Source organism: Zingiber officinale, chromosome 6B (genome assembly GCF_018446385.1).
Source record: "Zingiber officinale cultivar Zhangliang chromosome 6B, Zo_v1.1, whole genome shotgun sequence".
Taxonomy (NCBI): Eukaryota; Viridiplantae; Streptophyta; class Magnoliopsida; order Zingiberales; family Zingiberaceae; genus Zingiber; species Zingiber officinale.
In genome coordinates, this window is record NC_055996.1 from 91,604,316 (window position 1) to 91,631,222 (window position 26,907).

Here is a 26,907-nt window from a genome sequence, read left to right on the forward strand (position 1 = left end):
ACCGAAGGCGTCTTTCGTATTATTCATGGACGACACCTTCTGCACTGTTCATGGAAAGTGCCTTCAGTGCCATGGAAGGTGCCTTCCAACGGATAAAATTCAAAATTTGTCACTGAAAAGAGCCGGATTGATCAGGATTAAACTTGGGGGATTGAAGGCGCCTTCAAAGCTATGGAATGCGTCTTTCACCCTATATAAAAGAGCATTTAACATCAACTTCTACACGAGTTCCTACATGCCCAATTTAGCTTTCCGATTGCTCCGACTTCCTGTTGTTGCCCTGCTGCGATTCTACTACGCTCGACTACCGCCGAGAAGCCGTCCAAACACCGAGCTCAAGCAGACCGTCTACGAAAGTATTTGGTAACATAATTTAATTTCTGTTCTTAATTTCTGCAAACGGAAAGTGTAGTCTATTATACTTTTCTGATTCTTTTGTACTTGATTATCTCTTCCGACGGTTCCGGAAGAAGCTTTTAGTGAATTACCCATCGATAGGTCCGTGAGACCTAGTTCTTGGAGTAGGAGTTGCCGAAGGTTCCAAATCAAGTAAAACCGTTTGCGTTCTTGTCTTTTACTTGTTTTTACTTTTTTGTTTTTGTTTGTATTTCCGTTGTGCACTTTGTTTTCAAAATCGAAAAGAACAAGTTTTTTAAAACCACGTTATTCACCCCCCACCCCCTCTCTCACGTGCGTCTCGATCCAACACAACACTCGTTTACAACTCTGTGATTTCATTTCTTTTATTTTGCTTTATAGTTTGCGCTATCAACATCTATAAAAGACTATTCCGTGTTCATCAAAGGGGAACTTCAACTTCTAATGAGCATTTATTTATCTTAGATTAACAACTTTCTCAAGTTATAATTAAATAAAAGTTGTTTATCTCTTATTATTTTAATTTATGTTTTATTGTTTAACTAATATGGATTTATTATTACTAAGAAAGAAAGTAAAAGAAAATATTAATCTAATTTACAAGACTATACATCCCTCTACTCGGTCACCATGGGACCTTCAGTATCGAATCTGAAACTCCCAGTTCGGTCCATGTAAGTTTCTCACTATCTGAGGCATTTTAATTGGGTGTAGAGCCTTTATGTTTCGCAGATATTTAAATAATGTTCTTTACTTAACAATTCAAAATTAGATAATTTTGAATTAATCAGATAATAATTTTTATTCTTTAGATGAATAATTTTTTATTAGATAATGTTCTAATATTATCTTAATAATTTTAATCAAAATTACAAGAACTCTATAAGTAATTTAATTAAACTATTTTATATTATAGTATTAAGTTGATTTTTGTAACAAAATTAAAATAATTTAACTTATATTATTAATACTAGTGTGATCGTTGGTTTCCCTATGTAAAAAATTATTTTAATTTAATATTATACTTATCTTAGTAAAAAAATTAAGAAAAATATATTTTTTAACATGGTTGGCCTAAAATATTTATAGAAGTTTCTTTGATCATAGTGTTGTCAATTTTAAGATATGAGACTAAAGAGAATTATATTTTTTTTATATAAAACAAACAGAGAAAATTTATGGAAAAAAATTTATAATAATACGCTGTAGCTGAGTCTCGAACTCTAGATCACTGATTGTTTCATTTGTAGAATTACTAATAAACCTTGGAATTATTTTTAGTGTAAATAAAAAAAAAGACATTAACGTAAATGTATTTTATGCTTCACCAAAATTAGTTAGTAAAGGTAGGAAATTTTTAATAAAATAGTAAGATAGTGTTGATTAATATCAAATAATTTTATTTTCATATTCAAATAATTTTGATCCATTTATAATAATTCTAAGTTATTTTTTTAATAAAAAATATATTATTATTATTATTTTAAGGAAATATCTAGTCTTTACAAACTGATTAATTTCGAAATAATGGCCCTCAAGGGATGCGATCGATTATTAAACAGTGGATATTTGGTTATATATATATATATATATATATATATATATATACTTTTCTTTAGTTTATAATAAAAATATTTAATTTGATAAAATAAAAAAGTCAAATATTAAATTATATATCACGTCATTTCAAATCGCAAAGGGCCTAATTGTGATTTCAAAGCATTGCAAGTATTTAAGTGCACGCAAGCTTTAAGAGACCTTCAATCTCTTCAACGAAGTCGGCTGTTGCTCCCGAACTCTAGGGTTTCCATCTCAAAACCCTACTCTCCGATTCGCCGTCAATCCTTCCGGAGCTTAGGCTACCGACGGCGACGAGGCGGCAGGAGTGCTTCTCAGTCTTCTTCTAGGGTTTCTGGGTTTGATTGGCGGAGCAGGAGCTCGCAATGTCGACAGAGAGGAAGCGGAAGGTGAGTCTATTCGACGTCGTGGATGAGACATCCGTATCGGCAAAGCTTTCCAAGGTCAACGGTTCTTTTTCCTTCAAGCCGCCAGCGGTGCCCTCTGGGATCAACCGGTGGAACGGACGGCCCTACTCAACGAGATACTACGAGATATTGGAGAAGAGGAAGGCCCTGCCTGTTTGGCAGCAGAAAGATGAGTTTCTGCAGGTGTTGAAGGCGAACCAAACTGTGATTTTGGTCGGAGAGACTGGCAGTGGTAAAACAACTCAGGTTCGTTACTTCACCATTTGACGACCGATGATACTATCAAAAAAATTAGGCATATTGGAAGCTTCCCTTCAAAATATTATCCCCTTTATTTTCTCAATGACTGGCTATTCGTTTATTTTCTCTAGAATTTGTTACAATATATTATTGTTTAGAACTTTTTTCTCTTAATTACTTATTAGAATTAGCCACTTAAATATTTCATTCTTAAGAAGTGATGAGTCAAGAAGTAGAGTAATATGATGCATGAATAAAATCGCCTTATTTGGCTGACTAAGACCAACTTTTCTTGATCAGGTTGTACTATAGCATATCTACTGGCCAAGTTTGGATGTAGCTACTAATTTGAATCCCGCTCTTTTTGAAAAATGTTTTCCTTCATACTCTTTTGTAATATCAAACAAAATTAGGCATGCTAAACATGGAGCCTACAATACCAATTTTAGTTTGTGTCCCGCGAGACAAGTATGGAGACAACTCTTGATGCATGCAGCAGCAGCTAGCAAGACTGCATTCTATTTTGGTTTCTCTGACTCGAAAATTTGGTGATTATTCTACACTCTCAGCATTTTTTGGGTTTAGTTTTAAATATTAGTTGCTTTTGTGGTGATTTCTATTTGAGACATATCTACTGCTATTTAGATTGTATTATTTCTGTTAATTTAGATTCACTTACATGATGCACCATATTTTATGAGATTCTCATTTATAATAGGGATAATTTGTCATTGAACAGATTCCCCAATTTGTTTTGGAATATGAGGATGTAGGCAAGCGGTCAATGGTTGCTTGCACTCAACCTCGACGAGTTGCTGCAATGTCCGTTTCACGTAGAGTTGCAGAGGAGATGGATGTAACAATAGGAGAAGAAGTTGGTTATAGCATTCGATTTGAAGATTGCAGTAGTCACAAGACTATGCTGAAGTAAGTTGATGGCTTCTGCTAGCTCCAGTGATACATGGTCTCTGTGATTTCAACTAGTTTGGTATTTTTTTTATTTTATTCACTATCTACTCCCTTGCCAATAAGCAATGCAGTATATGCAAAACCAAAGCAGTTCTGGCCTTGCTTTGGTAGTAAATGTGATTTGATATGTTGATGCTTACATACCTATCATGATATGTTGGGAGGTTGATAGTTTATAATTCTGCATACATTCAATTTGTAGATATGCATGATATTTATCAGTGACCAACACTTTCATTCCATCATTTTGTAATTCTAATGGGCACATACTGGTATTATTTGTATTGCCAGGTACCTAACTGATGGTATGCTTTTAAGAGAGGCAATGGCTGATCCACTATTGGAGAGATATAAGGTGATAGTTCTAGATGAGGCTCACGAGCGAACCTTGGCAACAGATGTGTTGTTTGGGCTTCTGAAGGAAGTATTGAAAAATAGATCGGATTTGAAATTAGTGGTAATGAGTGCTACCCTTGAGGCTGAGAAGTTCCAGGGTTACTTTAGTGGGGCACCTTTAATGAAGGTACCTGGTAGGTTGCATCCGGTGGAAATTTTCTACACACAGGATCCTGAAAGAGATTACTTGGAAGCTGCTATTCGCACTGTTGTACAGATACACATGTGTGAACCTCAGGGTGACATACTTGTTTTTCTTACTGGAGAGGAAGAAATAGAAGATGCATGTAGGAAATTAACAAAAGAGATTAATAATTTGGGCGACCAAGTCGGACCTGTGAAAGTTGTGCCTTTGTATTCCACCCTACCCCCTCTGATGCAGCAGAAGATATTTGAGCCTGCACCAGCACCGCTGGAGGAAGGTGGGCCGCCTGGAAGGAAGATTGTGGTGTCAACAAACATTGCGGAAACTTCATTGACTATTGATGGCATTGTTTATGTGATTGATCCTGGGTTCTCTAAACAAAAGGTGTATAACCCACGGATACGTGTAGAATCTTTACTTATCTCTCCAATATCAAAGGCTAGCGCACATCAAAGGGCAGGGCGTGCTGGTAGAACACAACCTGGGAAATGTTTCAGATTATACACTGAGAAAAGCTTCAATGGTGACTTACATGAACAAACATATCCAGAGATTCTCCGGTCTAATTTAGCAAATACAGTTCTTACCTTGAAGAAACTGGGAATTGATGATCTTGTGCATTTTGACTTTATGGATCCTCCTGCTCCTGAAACATTGATGCGAGCACTCGAGGTCTTAAACTATCTTGGTGCTCTTGATGATGATGGCAATTTAACGAAGCTAGGTGAGATTATGAGTGAGTTTCCCTTAGACCCTCAGATGGCTAAGATGTTGGTTGTTAGTCCAGAGTTCAACTGCTCCAATGAAATTCTCTCAATATCTGCAATGCTCTCAGGTGAACAAATAATTTTCTCTCTCTTTGTTTTTTTGTTGTTTAATATTTGTGTTCTTTGCCCCTCGATTATGATTTAGATTTCTAGTGGAGTATCATTTGGTGGTTTAATTGCCTCATTTTCTTTCTTCACGTTTGGTTAAAAAAATCTCATATGAATATGTTTTCATAGCATTGTTAGTCTGCAAGATGCAGAAGTCGTTGCAAAATATCATAGTATATTATTTAGACTTATGGTAGAATATCATTTGTAACTCAATTGAGTATCTAAAAGATCCACATTTCTTTTGGGAAAAAATTGTCACTAAAGTGTCACATAGCACTGGTGGTCTGCAAGCTGCAATTGCCATTGCAAAATATCAAAATGGCATTTTAGTTTGCAAACATTGCACATTTTGCCTTGGTCTCCAAGCTTCAGTCTCCATTGCAAAATATCTTAGCAGCATTTTAGTTTGAAAGCATTGCTAGCTTCGCCTTAATTTGTAGTCTGTGGTTAAAGTATCATCATAACTCATGTGAGATATGTAGAGTATGCCTATGATGGCTTTATGATTCCTTGGACAAGACTGGTGCTCAATTGATCATGCTTTAGGATCTAATGATCAATTTAGCATGGTTTCTTAACCAGTCTTTCAGGACAATCTAGATAGTTTCAATTTCTCAGATAGTTTCTTATGAAGCAGTTTCGTCTCGACTCCATGCATATGCTGACCTTCAGTGGGCCTCCTCTGTGATAACAAATTCTATTTCTAGTACCCAATTGCTTTCTCCGGCCTAGGGAGGCTCAGAAAGCTGCAGATGAAGCTAAAGCACGGTTTGGCCACATTGATGGAGATCACCTCACGCTTTTGAATGTATATCATGCATACAAGCAAAATGGTGAGTTCATAATACACATCAGAACCAATTTCATCATATGCAATGTATCAATGTTTTCTGAAATTGACTTGCTTTGTGCAGGCGAGGATTCTTCATGGTGTTATGAGAATTTTATAAACCATAGGACTATGAAGGCTGCAGACAATGTGAGGCAGCAGCTTGTGCGCATCATGGCTAGGTTCAACATGAAGCTATGCAGCACAGACTTCAGCAGCCGAGATTATTACATCAACATCCGAAAAGCAATGCTTGCAGGGTACTTCATGCAGGTAGCTCATCTAGAGAGGACTGGACATTATCTGACAGTTAAGGACAATCAGGTACTTGTTTGTGCTTTCCTCGTATTCACCTCTTTTTTTTTCTTCTAAATAATGAATTTCTTATTTATTGTGTTGTGATTCCAGGTTGTTCATCTTCATCCATCAACCTGCCTGGATCATAAGCCTGAATGGGTCATATACAATGAGTATGTTTTGACCAGCAGGAACTTTATTCGTACAGTAATGGACATTAAGGGAGAGTGGTAAGTTCTTGGCATATTCAGTTAGAATATTGTCGTATTTATGGACTTTTTTCTTAGGATCTGACAGCAGTGTGCGCCATTTCTCTTGCATTGTCTGTCTTCTGTTGCTCACTTTATATATTTTGATTTTTATAGGCTTGGTTATTTACTTGCTAAATATCTTTCAGTTATTCATTTAACTGAAAATCAATAATTGGGGAAATTAAAAAGATACATACTGAGAGAAGTATATAATTAGGAAGATAAATCTTCTAAATATTGAATTTCTTATTTATTGTGCTGTAATTCCAGGTTGTTCATCTTCATCCATCAACCTGCCTGGATCATAAGCCTGAATGGGTCATATACAATGAGTATGTTTTGACCAGCAGGAACTTTATTCGTACAGTAATGGACATTAAGGGAGAGTGGTAAGTTCTTGGCATATTCAGTTCGTATTTATGGACTTTTTTCTTAGGTTCTCTTGCACATGTCTGTCTTCTGTTGCTCACTTTATATATTTTGATTTTTATAGGCTTGGTTATTTACTTGCTAAATATCTTTCAGTTATCCATTTTACTGAAAATCAATAATTGGGAAAATTGAAAAGATAGATACTGAGAGAAGTATATAATTAGGAAGATAAATAGTTTATTATTATTATTATTTGTGTTGCCTACTAGGAAAGAAAGAAAGTCAAGAAGATAATTTGCCTAGGAAGAAGATAGGGATGAAATTCATTAAAATTTGTCATCTGTGATCTAGCATTTTGTGCTTGAAACAATGTTCAACTTTCCATTGGTGATCTCTAGTGAAATATGCTTAAATCTCTGTTACTTTTGTTTGATATTCAGGTTGATTGACATAGCCCCACACTACTATGATCTGAGTAATTTCCCCTCGTGCGAGGCTAAACGAATGTTGGAGAGATTGTACAACAACAGGGAGAGGGAGAAGGCTGATAGTAAAACTAGGAAGTAGAAACAAGCACACATTTCATTTCTTCATCCTTAACTTTTCTTTTCCTTCTTACCTTTGAAGAATTGCTTGCGGCTTGGAAAAAGTTGGCTGACTGAAGAAGCAATAGATCTATTATTTTTGCACTATTCCTCAATGTCTACTCTTAAGTTGGACTTTTCTTTTCCTAGATTATTGAAGTATTTAAAATGTTATAACTATTTGAATTGCTTGTAGAACATGTATTGTGTCTGTCGTTGAACCCTGCAAAATATTGTGTTGAGATTTGCTTGGAATAGAATGGATAATGAATAAAATAACTTATGAAATGATATTGTAGTGTAATTCAAATAATTTACAAATATTTATGGATCATATTAAAAATTCATGAAATGATGTAGTCATCGAATGTATTTTCGAATGCTGGATTTGTAGGCAAGATATAAAGAATAGTTAATCTCTAAGGACTGAAAATTCAACAATTTCACATTTTTAAAGAAATTTCACATTTGCTTATGTTGTTTATCAACTGACAAGTTTGAAAAAAAAAAAAGAAAGAAAGAAGATGAATACTACGGTACAGTGAGAAAGACTTTGGAATTTTCAAATAATATTGAGAATTTGACCTTGCCTTTTCCATTCACTACTAGTTAAACGGCATCGGGTAGGAGAAGTTGATCATCCACCTCCTCGGTTTGTGCCTTTCTCCTGCTCGAGAATGTTCTGGAAATGAACCTCCAAGTGCGGCTGACGGGGTCCTGTAAACTAGACATTTCATAGTGGCCGAACCTCCAGTCCCTTTGGATGTAAGCTCGCTGAGTAGGTTCATCTAGACCTCCTGTATGGTCCATAAGTCCATAATTGTATGAAAAAAAAATCAAAAATAAATGTATTTAATTACCTGCGTACATAAGTCCACGCCTGTCAACAGCACGGTAGAATGGTCGTGTTCTCTTTTCTCTGGCAGCGAGCTGGAGTTCGCTCCACACACGCATTCTCTCCGCCTTTGTTACCTGCCTTGTCTCCACCACCTGCATTTTATACTTCCTAATTGCATTAAACATAAAAGAGTAATCCGAATGCAAAGGAATACAAAATTTTAAATAAAATTCTAAAAATTGCGGCATGTGCTACCTTTTTAAATAAGTAATACGAGGGTCGGGGAATACGTGCAAGGTTATTGGCACGATCAACTGCGACGAGCCCAAATTTAGGACCATATCCATCGGCCCATTCCCAGTTATCTGAAGTTGTCCAGAACAGATAACCAAGCACACGAACACCCTGCAGAAGCGCATTTAAATCCTTGAAAAAACACACACAAAAAGAAGAATTTTATTCACTAACGACTAATTATAGGAGTGGGTATCGAGTGCATAACTGTAAGCACGGCTGCATATACCGCCAGCAAATGCTCCAGTAAATATGGCTGCCGAATCAAATCAGTCTCATCAGAAACTCCATTTTCAGTGATAATGAATGGCAGATTTAAGTGCTTGTATCTCTCATGGAACATGAGGAGGATTCGGAATAAGCCATCGGGGTAGATACCCCGACCGGATTCACTGTATTCGTCGTCATCCACCAGCTTCAGACCAGGTCCCGAAATTACTTCCTGGTGAAAGTGAAAAGTGACAAATTGTGTATCTGTTTCTTTTCTTTTGCAGTAAATGATTTATGAGGGTGCAAACCTGTCCATAGTAGTTGATCCCTATGAAATCCAGCTGATCACAAATGTCATCCACGAAGCGAAAGACCGAGAGAGAATTAGCCAGTGTAACAGCAGCAACATCAAAGAGGCCATATGGTCGAGTAAAAGAGACATGGTGAGCGATACCAACATTTGGTTTGACAAGGCTCCTGCAAATCATGCCACGAATCAAGAAGTCGCATGATAAAGTTATAATTTGAAGTGTATATGCTGAGGTTATGTAACTAATGAAATATATAAAAGTAAATGCATCTTACATTGTATAATACTCTGTTCCATGGATACAATCATAGGCCTTTACATGAGCAACAGCGATCCAATGCATCGCTTGCTTAAAAACACCAGTAGGCAAAGTAGATGTGGCTACTTCAATCATGTCAGGATTACCACCAGGCCAGACACCAGCACAGTAAGTTAATATTACAAAGATGTGAGGCTCATTAAATGTAACCCAGTAGTCCACCAAATCAGCTACTCGATCAGCAACGATCCTGGTTGCCAAAAGTTAGGACACGTTTAGAATCTCAAGGAACAACAGCTACATTTAACAAAAAGTTCACCAACGGATAACGAAATGAAGTATTGGAGAAAGAACTATGATTTTGACAATTTCCACAAGATATTCAGTGGGAAATTCAGGTGAAGAATACTCCTGAGACTTATAAAGTTGTTTGAGTTTACGAAGGATCACTTGGTAAATTGCAAGAAGTAGTCAACAGTTTTCTCCAATTTCCATCCTCCATATTCTCCAGCCCAAGGAGGAAGCGAGTGATGAAACAAAGTGAGCATAACCTTCATTCCATAAGAGCGAACTTTTCCAATGATCCATCGGTAGCGCTCCAATGCAGCAAAATTAACCTACACAACAGCCTCTTCACTAAATCTTTTAGCTGAAAACTGAAGGATAACTTCAAAAGAAAAACTAATTTTCATTGGAAAAAAAAACCTTTGCAAAGATTACCCTTATAATTACAAAAAGAATCACTTAAAAAGTAATGATTGGATAATAAAGTGAATTGAAAATATAATGCTTGGACTACTCAGACCTTCACACAAACTTTTAGAAGTCTCAATTCAGATGACCTTCACATAGAAAGTTAATTAACATCACAAGAAAAAAATAAGTCTTCCACAACTTACTGAATCACTAATTCCTTGTCTTGGTTCTCTTGGCATTATTCTTGCCCAATCTATTCCCATCCGGAAAACACTGATTCCGGTATCTTTGGCAAGCTTCAACTCAATGTCAGGATCAGACCAAAATCGCAACCTCTCTTTCCTAAGACCAGAATAAATTGTTTGGCTAAATAAAAACTAAATAAACCCAATTAATTCAGCACAACAAAGCAAAAAGACACAATAAGTAATTTGGTTAAGTTTATGAAATAGTTTGATCTAGGGGGTCAAAGGAGAGTGCACTGCTTTAATTTAATAGGCCTACTGCAGATAAATCAGAAATAGTTTTAAATAAATATGTCAATGCTACAAATTGGCACATAAATTTTCAAGTTTCCACTGATTGCAGCCTACATTTACAATCTAGCACTTCTTCTAGCAGTCTTTGTGCAATAGACACATGAAACATAACAGTGAAAATCGTGAAATCGTAAAATGGCCAGTAATCCTAAATATTAAGCTTCTAGATAAGGAACTAATCTGTTTCTATATTTAAACAAATTAGTTTGACTAAATTTTCCTAAACATATCAGTTTTTTTTTCCTTTTATGTTTGCATCACTTATTTTATCCTTCTCAACAGATATTGTGATATGTTAAATGGAAATATTGCCTTGCAACATGCTACTATACATTTTGTATTTAGTGCATTAGTAAATGATCTCAAAGGACGCTGTGATCTGTTAAATAGAACAATTTGATCTATAAGAATAAGAACTCAAATATTTGTGTTATACAACTAAGTAAAGACACGAACAAAAGGCTAGTATACACACGGGCGAGGCACATTATGCCAAGAAGCAACAGTAGGGTGGAATTCTGGATCAGCATTCAACTGTTCTGCTTCTGAAAATTTTTCAAGGCCTCTGATCATAGCCTCTATAGCAATCTTAAGAGGCTTCTTAATGCCCAAGGCACCTGTCTTTTGATTTTCATCTCTAGCTAAAGAGCCTTGCTGAGAACCACTATCACCACTAGCAGAAGCAAGTGAGGAATCCACTGGCTGCTGCTCAATATGTGTTGCAATAGCAGGTGATTGTTCCTCTGCAAACTGAAGCCAAGCGTCATTGAGATTGTCCTCAACATGTGCTGGTGCTGTAGCCAACCCAAAGAAGAATCGCTCTGTTTCCACTGAAGAAGTAATCAGTTAACAAGCACATAATTGAGGGGGCAACTAGAAAATAAAGAGCAACATCATTTCTAATATTTTTGCACTTGATTCAGTTTGTTATCCTTCTCGGCTCTTGCAGTTGCTTTTTAAGAAGAAAAAGAGGAAGAAAGCCTGTCAATGTTATTAGAAAAAAAAAGATATTTACATATTTGCAATTGGTTGTATTATAAATAAAGAACTAATTAAGTTTATTAAAGGATGACTAAATTAATCATTTATGAAGTTGCATTGTAAAGCCTGTGTTGATATATCATAGCTATCTAAAATATGAAAAATGAAATTGTTCCACAGAACATACCCTATCATTAAGTTACCTCTTATTGAATTCAGCCCATAAATCCTTTCAACTGCTGTATTTGAAGTAATAATGTTTCTAACATCTCTACCTTCTTCACTCGTAAATTTCCAAATCATATTGTATAACATATTGTCATTATTCCACACATATCAATCTTCAAAAAGCCTGAAAAAATAAAGTAGGATCTTGGGCCTGTAAAGATAACAATGGATGGCCCAATTTACAAGTATGCTTCCTGATTTCCTGAATCTAATCCTTCAAAAAATAAAGGTTCTAAAAGTCTAATAACCTGGAACTAGTACTCCTAATTGCAGCTAGTCCAACACTAAACAGCAGTCAACTAACAAAAGTAGAAAGAAATTGAAAGATCAAAAGAATCTTGAAGTTTGACTTTGTGACAGCTAACTTTTCCTCCCCAAAATAGACCAAAATGAACTCCAGATGCAGATGCTTCTACAGCCGAGATATCTCAAAAAGGTGTTCGAGTCAGTTGACCAGTTGCTTGAACCAACTGCAGATAATCCGGTAAAATCAGATAAATTGTCTATTTGTCTACATATTGTTATAGCCTTCACTTACATGCACATAGGATTTCTTAGTTTTGGAAACCCTTGCATGCGACCTTACAAATCCTTTTCGCCGTATCCAGAACTCTCCAAGGAGGATTAGTGTTTCCACTTTAACATTCCACCAAAAATCTTGAAGCTCCTTCAACACATTCCGGTCCGATTTCTTTATAGATATACAGAGATCAAATATTGCAGATTAACCCATGCGCGATCAATTCGAACAATAAAGAAACAATCACAGACAAACTCAAGCAGTGAATAGGGGGTTTAAGAACCCAAGAGCGCATTCCTAAAGATCTTGAACTAGAGAGCGAAAATTAGGGTTAGGGTTCGAAGTGGTTACCTTCCGGGGGGAGGACGCTGAAGTCAGCGAGGACATCGGCGGACTCGTCGATCGGAGAGCAAAAGGGGCGGAGGTTCTTCGACCGGTATCGAGAGAAGGATAAGGCGTTGGCGGCGACGATGGTCACCACCAGGACTCCGGCGATCCTGGTGGCCGATACGACGAGCGCCAGCAGAACCATTTCCTTCGCGAAGGAGCGGGAAGGAAGCGATAAGGGAGCTTGAGCAGAGTGCAGTTACACTTCCGGGAATGGATATAAATAGGGGAAGTGAGTGCAAGAGTGGGTGAAACACAATGAGTGAAACACGGGGTTTGGATTATGTTGACCGTCGGATCATCCCATCTTTTCCATCTGACGGTAAAATAGAATACGTAGCGCCGCGATGGACCCGAAAACTAATGCAGCCGCGTATGATTCCTGGAACTTGTGGGACCCAAAATGCTGGTAGGACCGGTATCCACGCGTCAACTCGTCAATGGTCTCAATAGGTGGAACCCAGATTTGAATCCTGCGCGATCCTGCAGAATTCATCGAGGCGAGCACGCAACAAAAGATTAATTTGAGAGGTTGCCATGTAAGCCGTGTGGCTTAGTGCTACTGCTTCTATGGACACCGTGAGAAATTTATCTATTTATAAATTTATTTATTTATATAATTAAAATTATTATTATTACCCACGTGCACTTAAAAAATTTATAACGTTGTAAAGTAAAAATTCTTCATTTTAAATTGACTACAATTTTACATCTTATTGAAAAATAAAAAAATAACAATTAAGACTTTAATTTCAGGCACCGTTATGATTAGATAATTAAGACTTTAAATACTATTTCTAAAAATAAAATGTAACCATAATTATGCTTAGAAACTGCCCTCAAGAAATATATCAAAAAGAAGTTAAACAAAAATTAGATCTAACAAGAGCGCTGGAGAACATTGTAACAAGCGCCTCTGGTGCCTGCTGATGGAGAAGGCAAGCACTTGAAGAATCCCATGACACTGAAGTTGGGTTTTGTAAAGTTCTGATGCCAGAACATATGATCAAACGGTATAATTATCGCGCCAATGCTTTGCGGATTACAGTAATATATTGTATCCGCCAATAATTGAAAGTGATAGTAGGTGTAACTTTTCATGTCAAACACTGAATTCATCCTGGAATACCAGCAATCACTAAGCTCACCGCAGTGAAGAGAAGGTAAATCCCCACAAGCCAAAAGCCCCAGAACTTTGGTACCCTAAACCTGAACCATGTCACCACTAGAAGGGATCCCATCAAGCTCAGAAGAAGAAACACAAAGGCGGTCACAATGCTCACGTGGAAGCGGAGCTCGTAAGCCCCAGGATACACACTTGCTGTCTGAATCACCATTGCAGTGCCCAACCCAACCAGCATGTTGAACATGGGACCGGCAAAGCAGCCCGCCAGTGCCATTGCTGGCTGACCAGCCTTGGCGAGGGCCACATCAGCAACAAGGTCACCGACTGAGTTTCCCCAGGCCAATACCGTCAACCCGAGAATTGCAGGTGGCAATTTCATTATGATTCCTATGGTTTCCAAACAATTCAGTAGTTCCCCTGCAGTGGTTGATATCCAAAACACGCTCATCATGAAGGCGACCAAGGTCCCAGGAAGCCATTCTGTTTCGGTAGGCTCCCTCTCGAAAATGAAGTGAACTAGAGCTAGAGAAAAGCTCACAAGGAGGACAACAAACCATAATGGGAATTGCATTTGAGGGATGAAGAATACTATTTGTTTGTCCAGAGCAATGAAGGAATCCAAGGAGTGTAGAAGAATGAGGGGGCACAAGCCTATGTTAGCTGAAATGTAAAATCTGCTCCACCTGGAAGGTGATGGGATTGTGAGCTTCAGAATAGTCGATACTGGAACTTCCCATATTTGCATTACCTGTCTAATAACGCATTTGAGCAATTTAGAAGGCATGATAGATTGGATTTAAACCAAAACTAATAGCAGAATGAAAGAAGCGCGGGAAAGATATCATCTGCTCATGCTTGAAGTGTATGATAACTTGTGCAATTGCATAAAATTTCAAAAGATAGCAATCATTAAGATCTTGATAAAAAAAAAATAGTTTAGTTAGTACCTGCAAAAACCAGAGAGCATATCAAAGTACTTATGAATTTCTATTTGGATTCATCTACCTTCTATTCAATTGAAATGTCTCAAGTCCTACTGCCTACTAACAATGGTTTAACTCTACACTTATTAAACAAGTGAAGAGGGACACTTGCACTTTTCATTCATCTTTAGTCTGAATGCAACTATCGGTTATTCAAGATATGATATTTATTCATGAAATTTTATGACCTGGTAGTAAAAGTCACATCTTGAGATTGTCCGCTAATAATGAGTATCTATAAGCATAGATTGATAAACTACTATTACCTAGGCTTAAGCATTTTACATGAATGATTGAATTTGCTAAGTTAATAGGATGATTCTCTGATATTGATGGGTCGTGACAATACAATATCGAGGACTTTAAACCTAATATATTATGGCTTCCAACTTTTGGATTGGAACAATAAGACCACTTCAGCTTCAGCAACACTATTAAAGACCTAAAACCAGATAGATATTTGGAGTTGATGAGGAAGATTTAAATACACTTGAATGAAGTTCATCTTGTCATCCTTGTTTGTGTTATTCGAACAAACATAAACCTGTAGACTACAAATCACTATCTTTGCCATTGTTTATTTTCCCCTCTCTTTTTGGTTAGATCCAATTTGATATACCTTTGATCCTTTGTCTTATCCCAGCTGAGTCAGGCTCAGATCTTAGCTAAACACTAATAGAATTAATGTTTAACATGATTTTTACAGCTAAACAGAAGTCCAGTACACTTTGAACATTTGCTTAATACATAATTCCAAGATACCTAAATCACTTAATTTCTACAGGTTCTGAGAGATAGCCACTTAAAGCTCCATATGCAAGCTAAAAAAACGTCAAATAGTATTTAATAGCACTAGCCATCTGGAACTACTACCATGAAAAGGAAAGGGATGCTAAACATGTAAAAAAATATTAATTAGCACAGAAAAATGAAGTGATATTGATTTAACTAGATTATCCCTCAAATTCAGATCAAATTACGGACCAACAAATGACAATCATCATTGGCACTCAACAAATTCTATATGAACCACAGCTTTTGTCAGAAAGAAAAAGAGGCAACCATATTGCTTTATACCACCTAGAAGAAGCACTTTATTATATCACAATAAGCCATCTAAAAGAGAGTAAAAATAGAGAATCACTGATCTTAGAAACCGAAGAGATAGATAAACAAAAAAACTATGGAAGTCATAGTTATTGCCGGAATTCATTATTTGGTGACCTTCCTCTTCCTCTTTTCAACAATTTTAACAATCAAAGGAGATGCGTCTAAAATATTAGCTTCTTGGAGTCAATAAGAAATATAATTTGGACATCAATAAAGGATCCTCTCCCCCCAAAAAAACTAGATTTCAATCATAGAAGGTTAACTCATTGTAAAAAAAACGTCTCAGAGAATATATTCACTGTTGAAAAGCACCTTAAATCTCAGCAAGGTCAAGCATGCAGATTACTCGGCAAGGCAGAGAAACAATACGTGATTTAAAAAAGACATCACGTGCCTTTTCTTTTCTCAATAAATATTGTCACAAACGAAGCAGCAAATGCATGACACCACTTGAATAGGCTTACGTCAAACAATAGTTTTGTTATCAATTGAACTTGAAGTTGAAAACACCAAGTTGGAGACCAGCATTGCAGTTACATAAGCCTATCCTATCAATAGAGGAAAACCAAAAGCAGTAAATTATTTGGTCCTATAACAATCCCCTTCAATGTCTTCACCATGTGATCGTCACCATGCTGAAAATTCTACAGCTATGACATGCCGGTCTATGTCAGTGAGACTTGTGTTGATGCAAGTGTGTGGAAATATATTGATTGTAATTCACAGTTTGCAAACTTTAGCAACCGAATTCCAGCGTAAAAGTCGTACCTTTCCAAGCACCCGACGAGGACTCCACCCAAATTCTATTTCCTCGATGTTTATCGTGGCCTGTCCAGACTCCATGTCTGTTGTATCCAAATATAAGGCCTTCTTCTTCCTAGTCTCACCATCTTCGCCTTGCGCTGCCGGAGCAGTCTCTCGTTCCACCTCCTTCTCCTTACTTTCGTCAGCCCCCAGATCCATCCAGAAAACGAACCCGACGAAAAAGAGATAGAAGAGGATGAATCCGACGGCCTGCCAGAGGAAGATCTCGGCGCTTAAGTAGACATAGAAAAGCGCCGAGGCGGCGAGGATGTAGAAAAAGACATCGCGCACGAAGGGGCCCGGGTCGAGCGGGAACGGCGCAGCCAGGATAGCCACAGCCCCGACGACGAACGAGGAGACGAAGGCGCCTGCGGAGAGAATGGCGGCGAGGCCGATGCGGGGGTGGCCGCCGCGGAGTGCAGCGACGGAGGCGAAGAGATCGGGGGAACCGTTGCCGAGGGCAAGGAGAGTGACGGCGGCCATGCTAGGGGAGAGGCGGAGGTGGGCGGCGAGGCGGGTGACGACAGGGGTGAAGTGGTCTCTGGCAGCAGAGACAAGGACATAAAAGTGGAATAGGAGGATTAAGATTAGGGCTGGGAGGGAGAGTCGGTGGCTTCCGGAGAGGAGGCAGAAGTGGATAGCAGCGTAGTTGATGAGGCCTCCACCGCCCTCGCCGCCGCTGCATCGAGCGAGGGAGAAGTCGCACCGTCGTTCCGAGGGAACTTCGAGCGCCGAAGAACAAGAAAACGACGGCGATGACGAGGAGGGCGGAGATTGGAGGCGGCGACGAGAAGGGGAAGAGGGTTTGGATTTGGATCTGTGAACGGAGGAGGAGGAAGGCGGGAAGACGAGAAGGGAGAGAGGATAGGAGACGAGAAGAACGGCAATGGCGATCAGCTTCAAAGAAGAAGAGGACGACGCCATTGGAGATGGCGCCATGACCATGGTCACGGAGAGTGTAGCGAATGCGATGCGGGATCCATGGACATGGCCATGGCCACGGAGATTTTCTCGTCCGGGACAGCGAACATCATATCATTGGTTTGGTGGTCCTCGCGCGCCGCTCCCACGTGGTTCCTCCAGTGAAAGCCATTAACGAGGAGGATTCCCCCTGCGCGCTGTCGCGACCGGATCAGGAATCCATGAGCTGGCGGTGCGTTCGGCAGCGTAGCATTGCTTGTTTTGTAAAATTAACAATATTGGTGACGTCATAGTTCAAATTGTTTTTTTAAACAATAAAATATTATTTATAAAAAAAATAATGATAAAGTGATCAAAGAGCATGTCTAAGTTCTGCAAATAATAGTTCGCAATTTCACCATTATGATTCACAAGTCTCATGCCAACTAATACAATACAAAAATACTGAATTTGTTCTGTATCAGAGTTTCTTATTCAAGCGTGCTCTTCAGTGATCATGCTGCAATCCATTTCACTGTTGTTGCTGTAGTTCGGCTCACTTTCACTCGCACTTCCAGCATCATCTGCATTCCAAGTTGCCTTTGTGCCTTCAACTTCCTTGACCAACGAGCTCTTCCCATCACCAAACTTCATCATGCCTGAGCAAGTTGGATCGGATGGCTTCTCAGATGCAGCTCCACTCTCACATTGCATGTCTTTTACTGTGATCGATGGAAACTCCAATGGCTTTTCTGGCAAGTGATCAAAGAATGAATTTAGGACGGTGAACCGAAGTATTTGCAGGAGCCTGCAATTGTCTCTTTTGATATCCGTGCTCAAAAGCTTCCGCAGAAGAGTTTGCTGCCTTCTCTTCACAAATGGAACAGAAGTATCAGATGAGTCGTTCCGGAACTTTGGCCTTTTTGTTTTCCACCTATCTTGATTATGCCTGCCCCTCTTGTGGTTGTGCTTATTCGGAAAATGGTCAGGTGTATGGCATGCTCTCAAATCATTCCCCTCTCGCAAAGGTTGCTTCTCTGAATCAGATAGATAGCCTGGAGGTATCTCGGCGACTTCGACGCCCAATTCTGCCTGTTTGGCTAGAACCTCCTTTAGTTGCTGCATGCAAGACAGTAATAGAAATATAAAATGACAAGCAATTTTTAAGCACTTTTCATCACTTCAGCAACAAAAAAGTTAAGAAGAAAATTTATAGGAAGAGTATATATAAACTCGATTGAATATAATTTCTTACTTCACGTCGTAATTTGACATCATCTTCGGCACCTTCATTACCAGATTGAGCTAATTTCTGTAAATCAAACTTCTATAAACATATATATCTTTATTTGGAGAACTAATATTCTAAGAGACGGACAGACCTTCTCAACATTGGCTTTGGAGGGGTAATTCTTTTTCCGAGCTTCTATCCATTGATGGATTTCAGTTTCATTGTAGCTTAGAGGAAGGCGCCTTCAAAACAGCAATAAGAATCATTCAGGAAGAAAAACAGGATGTAATAAAACATCTAGAAGAAGGGGATCTATCCACGTGGGATAAATAATTCAAACTGTGTTTGATCTAATTAAGATCTTTCCTAGAGATACAATATATGTGTAAATATACAGATAGGTGATACACATGATGCCTTTGAAATTTGTTTGTAATGTTCCTATACAACCAACTCAGCAATTACAAACTTTCTTTTATTTTGTCCACCATGTAGTTTCGTTGTACATGAATTAGCAGCTTTTTTGGAGAAAAACATGAAGGTAATATAGCCTATTAAACCTAAATTAGTGTCCTCAATCAGCTTTGCTATTTGATTGAGCTAACAGATGCAAATTTGTTTGAATTTTTTGTCAAAATAGATACCTTCTGTTTTCTGCCAAAAATGGTTTGCTAAACTCAGAAACTTGAGGTTCTCCTTCTCTCCAGTTCTTCTGCCCTGTTTAACCAAGGCAATAATAAATAAATAACTTTATCAGCCAACAGTTGTCCCTGTTTGCAGAAACAAATCTACAGCAATAAAAGATTCACGGCCATAAAGTTGGATTATTGGTCCAAGCAAAAACGTTGTCTTATATGAACAGAGATAAATAAGTTAACATTATAGTTTCACGATACAAGATATATGTTATGCAGATAAAAAATTGTCATCAATTTAAAATTTTTCTTTAAAAATTTAGAAATTAGAAGTTCAATAAGTTCTTTTGATTTTAAGAATTTTGACCTTTACAAATTTGATATTACTTTTAGAATAAATCAGGCCCTTTTTTAAAGGACTTAGTCTTATTTTGAGTCTATAAAAGAATTAAGATTCCATGTATTAGATTATCTTTCAGTTCAGCAAAAAAAAATTAGTTTTAATGAGTTGACTAGTTTGAGCTTTTTGCAGTACAATTTTTCATACTACATCAATATGCAACTCAAGTTGCAACATATAGCTTATAATAGAAAGGAAACTTTTCACATGCCTTTCAACAAAGAACAGAATCTCAAACACCAATTGCAGAATTTGTTCTCCAATCATAAGCACAGATGGGAGTTCGAGACAAGAGATGAAAACCAGACAATAAAGTAAGATTTTTAGAGAACACAAGTCTAGAAATAGCAAACTGTGATGAGTTAATTTAGAGAGCACAAGCCACAAATTAAGTAATAGCTAAAAAGCTAATTAGATCTAAAACAGGATAATTGCAGGGGAATGCAAAAACACCATGTTTCTAAAAGATTTTGGCACAATCAAAGTATTGAAGGCAGCCTTTCAATCAAGGAACTAGTTTGTTAATATAGTAGCTTCAGTCGTAGCTATATGTTGGACTCATTTGAATATCATTTTATCTTATGATTTTGCAACCTGGTTACTGAACAATGCTGGTGAAGTGTGAGCCTTAAATAGCCTAAATTGTAATTTTCTTTTCATCCATCTCTCTTTCCTAATTGCCAGCATGATTAAAGATAAGAAAAAAGTACTATTAGTCCTTGGAAATAAGGACTATCGGCAATAAGGTAAGCTAAGCAACACAACTTGCTATTCAGATTATTACTGCCTCAAGAAAGTTTCTGTCATAGAATAAGTACAGCAATCATGACAACATTTTCAAAGAATTCTTAAAAGAATCATTAAATATGGATGTTATAGTGTGATATAACCCAAAGCTGATCTGTTCATTTGTTTATACATTACTTCCACTCAAAGAATGCCCTTTGAGAGATAGTTGGGAAATTTTGGTGGTGCTGAATGTATAAAGAAGCATGAATTGTAGATAGCTCACTATAAATCATGTATAACTAGGTTACATTTAAAAAAGTGTCTTTAATATCTTGGATATAAAGTTTCGAAATAGAATATCTTATTGCTAAAGGCACAACCTCTTCCACCTGCTCCATTAAATCTCCTCATGTTACTCTTCCTACCATTGACATTCTGGAAATGTGGTTTTTGGAATCTGTCAATTGGAATTGGTTGTCAACCAGAAAGACCTCTAAAGACAATAAGATTAAGAGATAAGTATACCTTCTTTGCTCTGTTTTCCCTCGTCCTCGAAAATTTCTAGGAGAATTTTTAGGGCTGTTATCATTTCCACCAACTCCGGAGACCTAAAATGATAAATAAGCCAGAGAACAAGAATCTTATGTGCATATATAGTTGTCATTTCCAATGTTTAGAATGTCAAAGGAAAGAAGGCACAGATGAAAACATTACCATTACAAATCACAAAGGATGTAACACAATCAAGCAAAAAGAACATCATTGAAATTTACTGTTTCAAAATCAACAAGGACCTTAAGGTAATTTAGCTAAAGAAATATGCATGTGCCACTTAAAATGATATTAGTGCAAATACCTAATAGGTTAATAAACCAAAGGGTCAACTGTGTCATACTTGCTAACCAACATGATTATTCTAGCTAAATATTTTGCAATGAGAGTCAGATCATTGTCAAATTATAATGGCTCTAAATTCGTACAATAGTAAAAGGGCAACGCCGGGTGCACGAATCTCCCACCAATACAGGTCCCGGGAAGGGCAAATTTGTACAAGAATCCATTTGCTTATTAAGGTGAGGGTAAACAAATAAGATCAAATTGCTCAGTCAAAAAGGAAAAATTAAAGCATAGCAGTCATAATGGTCCTCTATTCATATCTCAACTCCAATCGTTGGGCAGCACCATGGTTAGGGCATATTTAGGAAGTTAGGCACTTTCATGTTCCAGAAGAAAAAGTACCTTGGTTTTAAAGTTCTAAGATAAGAGCTACATATTCTACTACATATACACAGAAACATGAAAACATATGTACTTGGAGTCTCGACAAAAAATTATCCTTTTGTCATCGAGAAATTACCACCAAACCATTATCGATAGCTCCTTATGAATAGTTATCATTGACTATTGCCACTCAACAAAAAATGTGCTACTCAAAATCAAATTGTTACTCTACTACCTGGTTTCATAAGCTAATAATGAAACCATAAATTTCACAAATAAACTTGACGAATTCTATTGCGCATTGTTTGTGAAAGCCCATACCAAAGCCACATATGTAGAGGCAAAAGCTTATGCAGTGAGCAAATGTATAGCATTCTAATTTATGGCTGCACAAAAACTTTGCATGTATCTTAAGCTTATGCAATGAGAAATCAGCCTGTTAAAAGGTTGCACAAGTATTATGCATGTTGAATTCAACTGAATTGACATAGAGAATTTAGTTTGGTGTCATGGAAGATATCTTTAGACAGGCTTTTAAAGATCTACAAGTGGCCAAATCACTACGTAGTGTGTCTTAAGGCTATTAGAAGACAATGACAAGTAATCAACGAATACCAAAATCTAAAAAAAGGCACCCGGTGCACGAAGCTCCTGGGATCCCGGGGAAACGTCTATTGTATGCAGTCTTCTTTGCAAGAGGCTATTTCCGAGACTCGAACCCGTGGCCTCTAGGTCAAATGGCGGCAACTTTACCGTTGCGCCAAGGCTCCCCTTTTAAATACCGAAATCTAAAGCTTCATAAAAAAGGATAGTTTATAAAAAAAAAATGACAATTTCAATAATAAATAATCTCAGGTATCTTGCATAATATGTGATAAATGAAACAACGTTGGGATCAGTGAGCTGCTACCTGAGGCCGAAAATCTCCTGGTTGATTATGCTTCATAGAATGATGGTTTTTCATAGGACTGCATGACATCGGTTGATGCAACTTCTTTGATGACAAATGTCCATGCCTGTCATCATGACTGAATGAATTTTTAGTCCGTTCTGTAGGTAACGCAGATTTACTGAAGCTTGTATTCTTATTTCCAATAGAGGGTACCGAGCAATTCCCAACAATTTCAGGGTGGTTAGAGCCTAAACACGGTTGTGCAGGGGAATTAAGAACACCGAATTGATTCCCTTGAGTCATCATAGTCGGCAAACACATTTGACCATTAGGTAAGCCGCCAACAAAATTGAAATTCTGTGGAAGATTATTTGCTAAAAGAGACCCAAGAATATTCAACCCCTGCAACTGTCCTTGGAACTGCTGCACATTCTGCGGCATGCCGCAAGACTGCCCAAGCAACTGCAAACCCAGAAGCTGCTGGGTCATATTTTGCGGGGCGCCGCCAAATGGAGCACTCTGATGGGGAAAAAATCCAGCTTGATTATTCTGCATCATAGGGAGCACATTGGGGCAGCCCAGGATAGAAGCGGAAGCCATCGGGATGGGCGGCGGCAGGCCGGCGGGGGCATTGCTCGCACTGAAACCGCTCAAATTCGAGTTGGGGATGCCAAAATTAACCCCAGGAGGGGTCGAGAACTGGGACTGGTTGAACATGGCCGCCTGCTTGCGTTGAAGAAGAAACTAAGAATATCGAAAAGAGAAAAACAAGAAGAAAGAAGAAAGGAACTACCTGTTGGAGAGAAGGATCGACATGAGGAGCTTGCCCTCGAGCTTGGATTTGGTTGGAGAGCGGAGAAAAGAAGGGCAGCATCGCTCGTCGCCGATGGCTGAGGCTTAAGGCAGCCGAGGGATGGTAGGGTTTTAGTGCCCGTCGCGAACTCCGCGTTATGCGAGAACATAAACAGAAAAATGACACTTTTGCCCTTTTTAAAAATAATAATAATAATAACAATTTTGCGTTGTAAATTGGATCTTCAACGACCTAAAACTAAAGTCAATTTTTTTTCTTTTGTAAGATCACGAATGTTAAGGACACCCAACAATTTAAACCCTAATTTAGGAAACAAATGACTATAAATTAGTTTCGATTTCATGTGTGAAAGCTGAGCACCAAGCCCTCCTTGCCTTATCACTTCCATCCCATACCACATATTATTTTTAAATAAAAATAAATTACAAGGAAGGAGGTGCAAAATGGCAGGAGGAGTTATCCTAAGCACGAGCAGCAAAAAGCTACACGAAGGAAAGATGACTAGCTTCGTGTTATTGGCATGCATCATGGCTTCCTCCGGCGGACTCATCTTCGGTTACGATATCGGAATATCTGGTAGATAAAATTATGAACATGAACATGAATTTGAATGATGTGATTATATTCTTTGAATGATTTATGTTTTTATGTTCGTGATCATGATCAGGCGGCGTCACGTCCATGGATTCGTTCCTTGAAAAGTTCTTCCCGTCGGTTTACGCGCAGCAGCAAGCGGACTCGAGCGCCAGTCAGTATTGCAAGTTCGACAGCGAGCTGTTGACTCTCTTCACGTCGTCGCTCTACGTCGCCGCCCTCCTCTCATCCTTCGCGGCGTCGAGGGTGACGAGGGTCAGCGGGAGGAAACTGTCCATGCTTATAGGAGGGATGACGTTCCTGGCGGGCTCCGCCATCAACGGCGCCGCCGTCAATGTCTTCATGCTCATTCTCGGCCGCGTCCTGCTCGGCATCGGAATCGGGTTCGCCAACCAGTCCGTGCCGGTGTACCTCTCCGAGATGGCCCCGGCCAAGATGAGGGGCACGCTCAACATCGGCTTCCAGCTGATGATCACCGTCGGCATCTTCGCCGCGAACCTCATCAACTACGGGACGGCGTCGATCAAGGGCGGGTGGGGGTGGCGCGTCAGCCTCGGCCTGGCGGCGGTCCCGGCCATCATCATGAGCGTCGGCGCGTTAGTCCTGCCGGACACACCCAACTCGCTCCTCGAGCGCGGCTTCGCGGAGGAGGCCAAGAAAATGCTCCAGAAAATCCGCGGCACCGACGACATCCAAGAAGAGTACGACGACTTGATCGCCGCCAGCGAAGAGGCGAAGACCGTCAAGAGCCCATGGTCCAACATCCTGCAGAACAAGTACAGGCCCCAGCTCACCATGGCCATCCTCATCCCCTTCTTCCAGCAACTCACCGGCATCAACGTCATCATGTTCTACGCGCCGGTGCTCTTCAAGACGATCGGCTTCGGAGGCGAAGCTTCCCTGGCGTCCGCCGTCATCACCGGCATCGTCAACGTGTTCGCTACATTCGTGTCGATCGCCACCGTCGACAGGCTTGGACGCCGAGCACTCTTCCTGCAAGGAGGAGCGCAGATGCTCATATCTCAGGTATGAGTTCGAACTACAATTTAACAATCAATTACTTGATTTCCATATTTCTCATCGGCGTTATTCGCCGCATTGTTCAGGTGGTGGTGGGCACGCTGATCGGGCTCAAATTCGGAACCTCCGGCGAGGCGACGGAGCTGTCCAAGGGCTACGCCAGCATCATCGTGCTGTTCATCTGCGTCTACGTCGCCGCCTTCGCGTGGTCGTGGGGCCCTCTCGGGTGGCTTGTGCCTAGCGAGATCTTCCCGCTGGAGATCCGGTCGGCCGGGCAGAGTATCACGGTGTCCGTCAACATGTTCTTCACTTTCATCATCGCCCAGGTCTTCCTCTTAGCGCTCTGCCACATGAAGTTCGGGCTCTTCTACTTCTTCGGCGGCTGGGTGGTGATCATGACGGCGTTCATCTACTTCTTCCTGCCTGAAACCAAGAACGTGCCCATTGAGGAGATCATTCTGGTCTGGAAGCAGCACTGGTTCTGGGGCAAGTTCATCGCCGACGAAGACATTCACGTCGGCGAGCATGCCTTCAAGAACACAAGCGCATGAACAACGAAGCAAGCGGCGATGGTATAAACTTAAATGAGCATTGATTGAAAGTGAGCTTGAATTGCAGGTGTTGCTATCTCTTTGTACATTTCCCTACGAGTTCTTGGTGCCCATTCAAAAGGATAACGTTGGTTTCCTTTGTGTTGATCACTCTTCTGTTTCATGGGGTTTTGTTCATTAATTCTAAAATAATAATAAATCAACAAAAACAAACAAACAAACAATCAACAAATAATTTCATTTGTTAGACCATCAAATGAACTACAGGAACAGCATATTTACACACATAGTAATCAATTTGACGAGTCCTTCAAATTTCATATCAGAATTAGGAGCACAAAGCTATGAGAAACAAACTCAACTCAGAACTGGAGTTTTGAAGAATACGCGATCACACAGTAAATGTTCGAACCAATGTTAGACATGAATGCGACACAATCAGCTATGACAGATTCGCAATTTCAACAAGAGTACTAGATACATGATACTTGAAAAAACATCGTGATCGAATATTAAAACTCCCTTGTCATTTGTTTTGAAAGTGCAACACAATTTGGGGGGTCTTTCCAAACACACAGATGATCATGTATTATCTCCCAACTTCGAGTGTCTATAAGCAAGAAAGTCACATTAAGTCTTAGTTCAGCATGTTCCTGTAAAACTACAAACCCGCAACAATGTTATTTTAATCAATTTTTATCAAATACTATTTTCAATTGATATTATATAATGGCAAATAATGAAACAAATAATGGTACTCATAATTAACTGATTGTGCTCGGCTAACCCATTTCCGATCATATGACATTTCATGTGCAAGCAACAAACTTTAATCTGTATATTAAGCGAGTTGGATTAGAATAAAACATTTAACAAGCCAATAAGACAGACTCCCTTGACATATTAACATGAACTACCATTATATATAATGGTTTTCCTGTTTAATTTAGTTGGAAAAATCAAACAAGGTTGATAGTTCATCAACAAGTAAACTACATTAAACCTTAGAAGCTTAGTCCTACAGCTTATTCTCCCTTCAATTACCCTCTCACACAATTCATGATTTGACCCATAAATTAGTTTCTATAAAATTATTCTCATAATAGAAAGTTGTCCCTCAATTTAGTATCTCCATGATTTTGAATTCTTTGATTATTAGAATAGTAAACCGAACTATTCTATGGATGTTTGAAACTCTTCTAATCTTCAACATGGACACATTAGCCATCCACTTTCACTTAATACATTTATTTTTAAATACTGCAATCAGAAGGAATAGTAGATCTTTCTTCCTATTACTCGGTCTAATTT

General features: G+C 38.8%; 5 protein-coding genes across 9 annotated transcripts; 2 read left to right on the forward strand and 3 right to left on the reverse strand.

Annotated features, from left to right (window-relative positions):
* The first annotated feature begins 2,142 nt into the window (after positions 1-2,142).
* On the forward strand, positions 2,143-7,615 carry LOC121993137 (probable pre-mRNA-splicing factor ATP-dependent RNA helicase DEAH2). 3 transcript variants are annotated; one of them, XM_042547815.1, is made up of 8 exons: positions 2,143-2,609; positions 3,343-3,530; positions 3,864-4,948; positions 5,699-5,824; positions 5,906-6,144; positions 6,229-6,347; positions 7,181-7,351; positions 7,471-7,615. In XM_042547815.1, the coding sequence occupies exons 1-7, from the start codon at positions 2,322-2,324 to the stop codon at positions 7,305-7,307; spliced, it is 2,172 nt and encodes a 723-aa protein (XP_042403749.1). In that variant the 5' UTR covers positions 2,143-2,321; the 3' UTR covers positions 7,308-7,351; positions 7,471-7,615. The 3 variants fall into 3 exon arrangements, 2 of the variants coding, with proteins under 2 accessions (XP_042403749.1, XP_042403750.1); XM_042547816.1 differs by having other exon boundaries at positions 7,181-7,339; positions 7,459-7,615; XR_006115086.1 differs by lacking the exons at positions 6,229-6,347; positions 7,181-7,351; positions 7,471-7,615 and having other exon boundaries at positions 5,629-5,824; positions 5,906-6,048.
* Positions 7,616-7,748: 133 nt separating this feature from the next.
* On the reverse strand, positions 7,749-12,775 carry LOC121993139 (beta-glucosidase-like SFR2, chloroplastic). Of its 2 annotated transcripts, none has more exons than XM_042547818.1 (10): positions 12,551-12,775; positions 10,946-11,291; positions 10,135-10,273; positions 9,686-9,852; positions 9,252-9,485; positions 8,975-9,143; positions 8,665-8,898; positions 8,418-8,567; positions 8,185-8,314; positions 7,749-8,121 (listed from the first exon to the last, which is right to left on the reverse strand). In XM_042547818.1, the coding sequence occupies exons 1-10, from the start codon at positions 12,729-12,731 to the stop codon at positions 7,934-7,936; spliced, it is 1,938 nt and encodes a 645-aa protein (XP_042403752.1). In that variant the 5' UTR covers positions 12,732-12,775; the 3' UTR covers positions 7,749-7,933. The 2 variants fall into 2 exon arrangements, with proteins under 2 accessions (XP_042403752.1, XP_042403751.1); XM_042547817.1 differs by having other exon boundaries at positions 10,946-11,300.
* Positions 12,776-13,325: 550 nt separating this feature from the next.
* On the reverse strand, positions 13,326-17,665 carry LOC121993141 (cation/calcium exchanger 5-like). 2 transcript variants are annotated; one of them, XM_042547821.1, is made up of 2 exons: positions 16,574-17,665; positions 13,326-14,464 (listed from the first exon to the last, which is right to left on the reverse strand). In XM_042547821.1, exons 1-2 carry the CDS (start codon positions 17,552-17,554, stop codon positions 14,369-14,371), a joined length of 1,077 nt encoding a protein of 358 aa, XP_042403755.1. In that variant the 5' UTR covers positions 17,555-17,665; the 3' UTR covers positions 13,326-14,368. The 2 variants fall into 2 exon arrangements, with proteins under 2 accessions (XP_042403755.1, XP_042403754.1); XM_042547820.1 differs by having other exon boundaries at positions 13,326-14,460; positions 16,574-17,651.
* A 231-nt stretch (positions 17,666-17,896) lies between these two features.
* On the reverse strand, positions 17,897-23,570 carry LOC121993140. The gene is made up of 8 exons (XM_042547819.1): positions 23,411-23,570; positions 22,636-23,340; positions 21,030-21,112; positions 20,885-20,961; positions 19,385-19,457; positions 18,892-18,982; positions 18,765-18,821; positions 17,897-18,628 (listed from the first exon to the last, which is right to left on the reverse strand). The coding sequence occupies exons 1-8, from the start codon at positions 23,489-23,491 to the stop codon at positions 18,005-18,007; spliced, it is 1,791 nt and encodes a 596-aa protein (XP_042403753.1). The 5' UTR covers positions 23,492-23,570; the 3' UTR covers positions 17,897-18,004.
* Positions 23,571-23,866: 296 nt separating this feature from the next.
* On the forward strand, positions 23,867-25,746 carry LOC121993142 (sugar transport protein MST6-like). Its single transcript, XM_042547822.1, has 3 exons — positions 23,867-24,007; positions 24,099-25,051; positions 25,132-25,746. Exons 1-3 carry the CDS (start codon positions 23,875-23,877, stop codon positions 25,594-25,596), a joined length of 1,551 nt encoding a protein of 516 aa, XP_042403756.1. The 5' UTR covers positions 23,867-23,874; the 3' UTR covers positions 25,597-25,746.
* The last annotated feature ends 1,161 nt before the right edge of the window (positions 25,747-26,907 follow it).

What these genes read in the sequence shown, in the direction of transcription:
- LOC121993137 (XM_042547815.1), top strand. Translation starts at nt 2,322, where the DNA reads ATGTCGACAGAGAGGAAGCGGAAGGTGAGTCTATTCGACGTCGTGGAT. An exon ending in TCATGCATACAAGCAAAATG is followed by an intron (nt 5,825 to 5,905) that starts GTGAGTTCATAA and finishes TGCTTTGTGCAG; the next exon opens with GCGAGGATTCTTCATGGTGT. An exon ending in ATGGACATTAAGGGAGAGTG is followed by an intron (nt 6,348 to 7,180) that starts GTAAGTTCTTGG and finishes TTTGATATTCAG; the next exon opens with GTTGATTGACATAGCCCCAC.
- LOC121993139 (XM_042547817.1), bottom strand. Translation starts at nt 12,731, where the DNA reads ATGGTTCTGCTGGCGCTCGTCGTATCGGCCACCAGGATCGCCGGAGTC. An exon ending in TATATGCAGCCGTGCTTACA is followed by an intron (nt 8,568 to 8,664) that starts GTTATGCACTCG and finishes GCGCTTCTGCAG; the next exon opens with GGTGTTCGTGTGCTTGGTTA. An exon ending in CGTATTACTTATTTAAAAAG is followed by an intron (nt 8,315 to 8,417) that starts GTAGCACATGCC and finishes TATAAAATGCAG; the next exon opens with GTGGTGGAGACAAGGCAGGT.
- LOC121993141 (XM_042547820.1), bottom strand. Translation starts at nt 17,554, where the DNA reads ATGGTCATGGCGCCATCTCCAATGGCGTCGTCCTCTTCTTCTTTGAAG. An exon ending in CTCGTCGGGTGCTTGGAAAG is followed by an intron (nt 14,461 to 16,573) that starts GTACGACTTTTA and finishes GTTATTAGACAG; the next exon opens with GTAATGCAAATATGGGAAGT.
- LOC121993140 (XM_042547819.1), bottom strand. Translation starts at nt 23,491, where the DNA reads ATGCTGCCCTTCTTTTCTCCGCTCTCCAACCAAATCCAAGCTCGAGGG. An exon ending in TCGATCCTTCTCTCCAACAG is followed by an intron (nt 23,341 to 23,410) that starts GTAGTTCCTTTC and finishes CAACGCAAGCAG; the next exon opens with GCGGCCATGTTCAACCAGTC. An exon ending in TAATGGAGCAGGTGGAAGAG is followed by an intron (nt 19,458 to 20,884) that starts GTTGTGCCTTTA and finishes TTGGTTAAACAG; the next exon opens with GGCAGAAGAACTGGAGAGAA.
- LOC121993142 (XM_042547822.1), top strand. Translation starts at nt 23,875, where the DNA reads ATGGCAGGAGGAGTTATCCTAAGCACGAGCAGCAAAAAGCTACACGAA. An exon ending in TTACGATATCGGAATATCTG is followed by an intron (nt 24,008 to 24,098) that starts GTAGATAAAATT and finishes GATCATGATCAG; the next exon opens with GCGGCGTCACGTCCATGGAT. An exon ending in CGCAGATGCTCATATCTCAG is followed by an intron (nt 25,052 to 25,131) that starts GTATGAGTTCGA and finishes CGCATTGTTCAG; the next exon opens with GTGGTGGTGGGCACGCTGAT.